We start from the raw sequence: 9844 nt of genomic DNA on the forward strand, positions 1-9844 counted from the left end.
CCCGCCAAAGAAGAGGATACTCAAATTCGCAGAAAGCTCTTGTCTTTATCACTGTATTTCATTGATTCAAAACTTCTTTTTGTCAACATTTGGGAAACCATCTTGTGTTGTGTATCCAGAGGGTGGAGAGGATTCTCCGTCTTCTCCGTCAATCTTTGCTGAGAGCAGACTTGAGAGTGGTGACATAACCAGTGTGTCACCACAGAACCCTCTGAAGTTTCTTCCATCACACTTGCAAAGCTTATCGATCACACATGGAAATGAGCTGGTCATCATCAACTTTTGAAAGTGAATTCTGGAGAGCCATATTAAAAATATTTTGAGCTGCTTGATGCTCGTGCGCATCATATGGAAGGATCTTCACAATCATCTTGAATGAACACAGTAAGCAAGTATTGGGCTGAGCTTCTTTAATGATGAAAAAACAAAGGTATGTAACATTACAAAGATAAAACAGGACGCATTACAAGGACGGATTAACAGATGTCATTTTAACATCTTATTACTAGCTTTAATGTCGATATTTTCCCTTACTTTAAGAAAATATACATTGTGTGTTTCTGTGAAAGTCAGACCTGCGGTTTCCTTTAAAACTAAAGTCTTCTGATAGAGTTTGGATCTCGACACAACATGGGATAAAAGGCACATGATAGTGAAAACAAACTCAAGTTGTTCAGCTCCAGTTCTTGCTGATAGCACAACACAAGAAGCTTCCCAGTCTTCCAGCAACACCTTCAGTTAGCCTTTGGTATTGACTGGCCTCAGTCTATTGTCAGACTTGTGGCTTTAGAATGCTTATTAACGGAATAATTCTGCCTCAGTATCATGTCATAGACAGCAACAGTTCAGCGTCAAGCCTTCTGAGTTCCAAATACTAATAAATAAGTGGTCGACGATCGGGCTGATAATGTCAAGCAACATGTCAGGTAAAACTCTGCATGTGTTTAGCAGAGTTGATGAAGCCGGGTATGAACAACAGGGTGCTAACTCAGTTCTTCTTCTTCACCCCTGTGTTGCGCGTGTTGAAAAGACTGAGGCCAGATCTGCCGTTTCCATTGGCCACTCCGCTGACCGTCACTCCTGGCTGCTGCAGCACCTTGTCCAGAGTTGTTTTCTTAATCGCCGCTGGAGAGATTCGTTCCTGGTCGGCCAAATATTGGAGCTCGCTGGAAGAGGAAGGAGTCAGATAAAGATAAGACATTATGACAGAAGCACTTGTTCATAGCATCATTTACACAACTATAAGGCCCTTACATCAAATTATGGTGGCTGGGTTATAATTGTAGTAGTAAGAGGGTTAAAGCAGCAATGTGTAATATTTAGACATAAATAGATTATTTTCAGATTTCCTGAGATGACAGGTTTCATTTTGAACAGTCCAAAGTCCCGAAGTCAGACTCTCCAGCTCTCTGTTAAACGCTCCCTTGCAGTATGTAACTTTCTCTAGACCAGTCGCCCAAGGCGTGTTCTGTGAGTGGCGTCACAGCCCCAACTGCACCCCCACCACAACACTTTACGGCAAAAGGGCAGGGCTACCTTAGCAGCGAGCTGAATTCTATTTACACCATGGCAGAAGCGAGAGTTTGTAGTGAGGAGTCTAAGAACAGAAAGTGTGAAACCGACAGAGCAAGATCTCGGACAACAGTAAATATAGGAGGTGCATTTACAGCCTGGCTAGAACGGAGAGCCACCAAAGGCTTTTCTTCTGATTCTGAAGTGGCAAGGTTTCTACCTGACTTGCAAGTCAATTTTGTGTTTACTGCTGTCTCTGTTGTGTTGCCAAATCATGAAACAAATGTCTATATGCTTGTTGTTTGTATATAAGTGTAGCATATACTGTATATATTTGCAGTGAAATAGATGAACTGCGGTGCAAAAACGGGATGGATATACTTTGTGTATGGTGAAAATAGTTTTTCAATGAATTAACTGCCAGTGAAAATGAGTTGCTCACGTTCTAACAGTTTGTCTGCTGTCTGTCATATTGCACCGCTACATATTGTCATTTTATTGCGTATCGCTGTATAGTGTAGATATATCCAGCAAAATGTTTTAGCTCCGACATCAGCCACCAGCGGCTAACGTCCGCTAGCATTTATCAGACAGAAAAATAGTCGATTCACCGTCATTTGCAGTGTTTATGTTCCATGTTAAGTGTAACATGTTATGTCTCATGTTCTATCTGTAGCTGCTCTCGCTCTACGACAGCCTGCAATAACACTTATTTACCCGACATTTACCTTAGAATATTATATAAATACTATATACAAGAAATTAATTCCTGCCTACAACTGCTTTAACTAAAAAGTCAAAGCTTAGACATAGGCAGATCACGGATGTACAAATATTCTGAGACGTGCAGGTAAGTCAAAACTCCCTCTTCGTGTACCGATCAGAATTAGCATCAGTGATCCTCCTCTGCATGTGTGTGTGTGACTGCACTGACAGATCTTAAGTTGAAGTTGCCTCAGACCTTCACCAGTCAGGATAACCCTCTCCACAGACCATGAGCATTTCCATGGGAAACTAAATGGAATGAATTTAATACAAGAACATGAGTCCAGTCTAACCGTGTTCTGATGCAAGAAGCCTCCACCGCATTGATCAGGAGGCTGCGGAAGCCACCGCTCTCCATGACGTGCAGGGCGTGGATGGTGGCGCCCCCTGGTGAGCAAACGTTGTCCTTCAGCTGTCCAGGGTGCTGCTCCGACTCCAGCAACATTTTAGCTGCGCCCTGGAATGGAAAATCAGGTAGCAGTTGCAGTAATTAACATCAGCACAGTACAGACACAGTAGCTTCAGTAAAAGAAATGTTTTCATACTGTCACTCATGCGCACAATGTTATAGTATAGTCTGTTTACTAACCAGACACAGCAACGGTTGGCATGGTATCAGCGGCATAAGCAATAGAAACCTTGAAATATTGTGTCAAAATCCAGATCACAGCTCACAGCAAAACACTGACTCCATCACAGGCCACTGACTTTAGTCTTCTGTACATGGGCATCCTCATTAATTCAACATTAAAGGTCCCCAAATGATGTGTGTAATGCCAAAGATCATTACTGAGCAATATAAAAACTCATATCAGCCACACACACGATAAACTTCACAGGTGGAGATCTAGCCAAAACTCACCAGCAGAGCCTGAGCTCCAAGCCTGACGGCCAGCCTCCTCGGCAGGCCCATCTTCACTCCACCGTCCGCAAGAGCATCAAGGGCTGTGAAAGCCTGTTGAGAAATGCTTCATGTGAATCAAAGACACACCCACTGAAATCAAAATTCAAAAAATGAAATGTGAAGAACAAGTGTATGGCGAACAAAAACCAGGAGAGGAAAGGAATCAAGAATTGACATTCTTGAATCTGAGCAGAAAAAGAGCAACATCCACAAGACTGTAATTAACACTGACACATCAGGATTATAATAATGCAATATTTATATGGTGCTTTAAATAAATAATTATTTAGTTTTAGTTAAGTTTAAAAAAAATACTTCTGGAACTCTAGAAAGCCGTGACTAGGAAGATTGTTACAAGTGGTCTGGACAGGACGTCAATAGATGAAATGTGAAAACACAGGCCTCTGTATCTTTCTGATTTAATTTCCCGAACAGGCTATGTCATGCTTTTGTCAGAGTGAGCCACTCATTTGCTAATGCTTCCAGACACTTTACAAACAAGGAATCATAAGAATTAGGAAGGAAAGTTTTTCTGCCCTAAAAAAAAAGCCCCTAACAGTAAATCAGCCTGGTGTTTGTTCCAGTTGTGCAACTACTTGCTGGTCTAGTTGTCGCACCTGTAAAAACACAACTGTGACTTGTAAAATTTAGCTAAATGCACCCATAAAACTTCATCCATTGACTGGTTGAGAACTGGGCTCACAGTAGTTCAGGTACCATTTACACAGGACCAGAAACACCATCATCACTGTTTTCTGTCGCATGCACAATCTGTTCCGACCTAGTTCGACAAGTTCTGAAAACAGGGTTGAGGGTTGGGACTTTTGCTGCCGCACCTGTGCCACAGCTGTGTGAACACTTGGAAAGACTTTGCACAGATTTGCAACTGAGCCTAGCTCTGTTACTTACGTAGGCCGGTCCACTGCCACTCAGTCCAGTGACGGCGTCGATGAGGTCCTCCTCTACCTCTGTACAGAAGCCCACACTAGCCATCAGCTGCTCCAGTAACTTCCCATCCTCCACCTGAAAAAAGGCCAAAGAAAAACAATTCTTCAGTTTTCAATAACAACGAAACAATTACTGGAAGAGGGAAGACATTTGAGTGTGCTTCAGATATGACAACATTTTGTCACAGTTACCAAAAACACTGATCGCTTGCAGCTGTATAGTAACGGAAGCAGAAAAGAAATCACAGATACACTTACACAGTGAACAGTGAAGACACACAGCTATTAGTGTTGTAATGCTGACTTAGTTTAACTAAAGTGATATTCTATTGAATGGTGTTATATCTAATGATTATTACATCCATTTCGTCTTTACCTCTGCATGAGTTCCTGTAGCGTAGACGGTTGCTCCTTCTCTCACCACCACAGGAGTATTGGTCATACATCTCATCACCTTTGGAGCTGAACGATACTGATTTAATTTCTGGAAAGGAAGTCAAAATAGTTTGAAAATCCAATTCATGTAAGGATAACACCTCAGGATTTTACAAGACAAACCTTCTCTATAGAGCTGATCGTAACACCTGCAGCACAGGAAACTATAAGATGACGGTCCTCAATGTCTGGTCCAATCTCATCCAGGACAAAGGGGATGATATGAGGCTTCACAGCCAAAAAGAGCACATCACTCTTGTTGACTGTTTCCTTGTTACTCGTCGTCAGATTTACTCCCATTTTCTGGAGACAAGGATAGGATATTTGTTTTAATATGCACAATATCGGCACTGCATTTGAGTTCTGACCCTCAGTCCTGATACGGTGGGCAGGTCTGTGTCTGGAGAACTGGCTGTGATTCTGTGTGTCGCGATCACACCTGCAGACCACAAGAGAAGTCAATAAATGATGACAAACATGCTGCATGAGTGAATCAAAGCTGTGGTGATCCCACAACACCTTTCCTCCCTTGGACTATATTACACGATACTGACCACTGCAGAGTGTGAAAATGTGTTTGGGTAAATGACAAGTTTGGCAACGACAACCACTTTGTACGTGGCAGAAAACAGTAGCAGTTCTCAAGCATTTTACATAAGCTATTCATTTATTCCTTCCTTTTTGAAGGGCTGATGTTAATTAATCACTCGCTTCGGGCATTGTTTAATAGTTTTTATCACCTTTAAATATATCCGTAGCTAATGTTTGATCAGGAAACCAGTCTTACCTGCAGCTGTGAACCCTTTGACCAGGGCATGAGCCAACTGACCCGCGCCAATGAAGCCCACACTCATCCTGTCAGGTCTGCCAAAATAAACGCAGTCTGAGAAGGCACGCAACTTCCATGCCACTTTCACATGTTGAATTACAAACATACGGAAACGCTGCAAAGATTCTAAACCGGGTTTAAAGACTCATCGAACTAAAGAGCCGGGCGTTAAACATGAATAATGTCCATAATAAACGCGTATTAACTCTACGAATGTGCATTTCAAAAAGCTATGTATAGCTTTAAAAAATCAATATAACACTGACAACTCAAAAGAAATGGAAAGCATGGCGATGGTGTCAGCTGACAACTGAAGATTAGTGGCAGACAAAAGATGTATCAGCGCTTCAAATCTCCGTTAGCCGCGGAGCAGTTAGCTGCCTGCGTTAGCAAGCCGGTACCTGATGACAAAGACGACCATTAGACGCTATGACCACATATTTACCTGTGTTTAAATGAAGCCGCAGAAGTCCAGGTAAGACTCCACCAGGTTGCCGACGTGGCTTGGAACTTTCCTTGGAAGGAAAACGGGGGGGAAAAAGACGAGTTTGTGAAGTCAACGTGGCTTCCTTTTTTACTCAACCCACTGAGGAGAATCACGGACAAGAGTAAACCTTCACTGACCAATCAGAGCGAGGATTCACAATCTTCTGGCCAATTGTAACACGCGCTTTAAAACAAGGCGGGACTCTAAGACCGTTGCATCAGTCTGGCGAGGGAGGAAAGAATGGTGAGGCGTTCACGGAGGAAGTAGGTCAAATACTATATACTGTACTGGGCAGATCAGACGTGATGTTCAGACGTGACACCTTTTCTCTGTAAAAGAGAACTCTTGTGAATATGTTGGCTAAATCCACGGTAGTTGTCACTCACCCATCACTGTATAGACACATCCCTGTGACTGTGGGAGGAAACTGGAGTGTTTACAGAACGACCCCACAAGCACTTGGTGTGCATTCAACTTCAAGGACACTGGCTAAAGCTCTTACGCTGGCCCCCCTCTCTCATATTGGCTGCTACTGAAGGGAAAAGACAAGAGGCACCACCAGGCAGGGGCGACCCGTGACTCACACCTGGGTCAACATTAACTATTTGGGCCACATTGTCACCAAGTAAACAGTTGTGTCATTAATGGAGTTAATCATTGCCTTGCACTTTTTTGGTGAGTCTCAGAACAAAGCAAACCAGGACGATGGTCCACATATATGGAACTAGATGTTGTGAAAAAATATGATGATTACAGATGACATTACATTGCACCGGTCCACCCACTTGTGTAGAAGACGGAGGATGATAGAAATCATGCTGGTCCTTACAGAAAGGGATTGGAATCCTCAACGCTTCATATTTTTTTTACAGTCCACTGGCTGAAACTCCAACAAAAGTGAGTGACAGCCAACACTTATCTTCTTCTGACACTCGGAAAATTCAGTTGGCATTACAGCTCATGAAGGAAAGTACAAGTGATGTTGGAGACAGTACACGTATGTAGATTGTTTCAAAGGTCACCACGCTGTTCTCCACGCTGAGATGTGACCGTCCGTCATCACTGAGCACATGACGCTGATATCTCTTCTTTTCCTTCCTTTTCAATAAGGGTGCTGACTCTAATGCCCTCACGTGGGCAACATACACCGAGTCAGAATTTGAGGTGAGAGATATATATATTAAAAATTAGCACTGGCTAATGCACTGTAAAGAATCAGGCATTGAAGGTCAACTCCCTCACTTCTAATTCAATAAATGATCCTGCAACTCCACAAGCTGTTGTTCAGGTTCACCAGCAGGACTCCATGAACACGCTGCTGGAATGCAGACTCATGGATTACATATGCGCCTGTCTATATATAAGGCAGAATGTACAGCTCAGGGTCAGCTGTCAGGAGACATCCTCTTCTGTTACTGTTTGACGATTTAAGCACAGTCTTTATAAAGGTACGTCAGCCTCCTCCACCTCACACTGTCTCTACCATCCTCCCAGGTCTCACCTGTGCTCACGTCCTCCATTATCTCACTTGTCTGTTTCCCATCCTGCTTCCTATGAGAAATAGTATTATCCAGTCTTTATAGATATATAAAAATGTGCAATAAAAAGATGACGGAACAGGTTCTGACAGTAATATTTTGGGAGATAAATTGTTTCAGTGATTTAGAGCCTGCATTACCACAGATCAATGTGCAGATGCTGCAGGTTAGACACTGTGGGAGCTGGATTAAATGACAAATACCCAACTACTTTCCCCGCAGTTTTAGAGCCCAGGATGACCATCCATCGCATAGATAGTGTTATTCCAGTATTGACAATCATCCACAGCTATACTGAGCAGCGGTAACATGTTAGCACAGGGCTGCCAATTCTCTCCTAACCTGCATAAAACTCTCACAAAAGAGACTTTTGTCAGGCCACACTTCCCATTTGTCCTGCCTTTCTAGCCAAGTGACATCATACGGAATTATAGTATGAATACAGTTCATGGTGCTCTCGTGATTTGGCACCGTGGAGAGACTGTTGCCAGCATGAACTATTGGTTGGTCTACATTTGACAGCTGGTGTTTGAAAATACATTGTTAACTTGTAGTATTAAACTTGCGTATTTGATCAGATGAGCAGGAGATGCTCATGAGCTTGGTTACACCAGGAAATGGATGTTGTGTTTGCTGCCGTCATAATGTGGGGAAAAAATAGATTCTGGGCAGAAATACTGATATTTAACGTTATATATAAGATTATAATATTACATAACATATATAAAAAAAATCGGAATATATTTGAGTGACATTTTCTTTCTCCAGCCCCAAATATGACCCTTTTTTGTGGCATTTAATTTGGCGTGATGACAAGATGTGATTTTACATATAGACACATCTGGATGTGGACAGCCATTTTGACGTCACTACACATCACTGCACGCACAAAAACACTACGGAAAAGCTGAACACAGTTGAACCAGCAAAGCAACTTGTGACAGCATTGTTTTAGTACATTCTCTCATAACAAATGATGGCATATTTCTGCAATGTAGCCATGAGCAAACTGTTGAACATCAGGCAATGCTAGCTGTTGCTGATCTCCAGTTAGTTGGGACTGGACCTTCAGATAAGCCCTGCACCAAGTGTTGGACGCAGATTATCTCACAGTGACATCTGACAGTTTTGACACTGGCAAAAAGCCTGTTTACTTTTGGCCACACTACTTCAAAAGCTTTGACAGACACAGTCCACATAGCTGCCCCTGCCTTTGGTGTTATCCGTCAGGTGGCATGTGTGCTGGAGCACAGCAAACTCATTTGGTCTTCCTTTGACAAAAACCTAAGAGATTTATTATAAAACACGACCCCGGTGCCAATCTTCCCACCCGCTCGTGTGCACATCTCCATGGAGGGTTACCAGCTATTTGTTGCTGCAGCTGATTAGTGCGGCAAAGTAAGTCCGTGCGTGGCAACAAAAGTGGGATGGAAGAGGCTTTTTTTTTCTTTTACAGTGAAGATGTGCATTTTTAATATCACAGGCAGACAGAGAGCTTCCCGCTGCTCGTCTACGTCTCCCTCCTGCAGGGCGGAACAAGAAGCACTGCATACAAAAGAAGCGACCGTGAAGAACTTGAGCAGCTTTAAATCCTTTTCTCAAAACTAATAAAGGGATTACCAACGAACAATAGAAGCCTTTTTGGACTTTCAGGTCTGACCACAGAAAACAGAGGAACCAGGAAGTTCACTCCAGTTCTTCATCATCTGTTATGAGATCACTGTAACAGACAACCTAATACATGTGTTGACATATGTCACAATGCTTTCCCGTCTTCACTGTGTTGAAAGTAAAGTTTTTTTATAATGTTATTTATTGTCAGTCTTAGACAGCTGATTCTGTTGACATTTTCATGTGCTTCCTTTTCTAACTTCCTACCAATTTTAAACATGCAGTGAACTGTTTGGTGGTTTTGAAGCATTACCCCGAAACACCAGCACTTTTGATAGACACCTTGACAGACAGCTTGAGAGTGTGTGTGGTGTGTTTAAGGCCCGCAGGGAGAAAGAGTTCAAACTAGAGTAGGACACTCTGCAGCTGCCCAATAAAGAGGCACAGAGGAGCAGAAGTATTTAAATCTTACACCATCAATAATTCGTCCTGCTCAAAGAGAGAAGTCCTTTTGTAACTTTACTTACGAGTCTTAATTCTTAAGTCTTAAAATTGCATCATGAAGAAGCTGAAGTAAAGACAGACACAACAAAGTTCAGCTGTCATTTCATCTTTACTTTAACTCCCCAACTCTGCTGAAGACTATACAGTATTTTACTCTTCTTCAGACAAATATAGGGACTCGACTCTTGGTGCCAAGAAAGTTGCGTTTTCTGCTGTTAAATTATAAATAGTCTTTTCTCACCAGACGATGACAAAACTTGGTCGCCCAAGAATTATACTGCATCACTTCACAGGTCCACCTGAGCTTCCAAG

The 9844-nt window shown here is 42.5% G+C and overlaps 1 protein-coding gene across 1 annotated transcript; it reads right to left on the minus strand.

The window, feature by feature from the left end:
- Positions 1 to 395: 395 nt before the first annotated feature.
- On the minus strand, positions 396 to 5984 carry LOC128753939 (pyrroline-5-carboxylate reductase 1, mitochondrial-like). The gene is made up of 9 exons (XM_053856178.1): positions 5838 to 5984; positions 5351 to 5427; positions 4932 to 5002; positions 4687 to 4866; positions 4505 to 4612; positions 4091 to 4204; positions 3140 to 3232; positions 2571 to 2734; positions 396 to 1166 (listed from the first exon to the last, which is right to left on the minus strand). The coding sequence occupies exons 2-9, from the start codon at positions 5415 to 5417 to the stop codon at positions 989 to 991; spliced, it is 975 nt and encodes a 324-aa protein (XP_053712153.1). The 5' UTR covers positions 5418 to 5427; positions 5838 to 5984; the 3' UTR covers positions 396 to 988.
- Positions 5985 to 9844: the final 3860 nt, after the last annotated feature.

The sequence above is a fragment of the Synchiropus splendidus genome, chromosome 2, assembly GCF_027744825.2.
Source record: "Synchiropus splendidus isolate RoL2022-P1 chromosome 2, RoL_Sspl_1.0, whole genome shotgun sequence".
Classification (NCBI taxonomy): domain Eukaryota; kingdom Metazoa; phylum Chordata; class Actinopteri; order Syngnathiformes; family Callionymidae; genus Synchiropus; species Synchiropus splendidus.

Bases quoted from the DNA above. Each gene is read 5' to 3' on its own strand.
- LOC128753939 (XM_053856178.1), bottom strand. From the start codon at position 5,417: ATGAGTGTGGGCTTCATTGGCGCGGGTCAGTTGGCTCATGCCCTGGTC. The intron at 4,867-4,931 runs GTCAGAACTCAA...CCTTGTCTCCAG, and splicing joins CCACCGTATCAGGACTGAGG to AAAATGGGAGTAAATCTGAC. The intron at 2,735-3,139 runs GTGAGTTTTGGC...TTTCCATTCCAG, and splicing joins TTGGAGCTCAGGCTCTGCTG to GGCGCAGCTAAAATGTTGCT.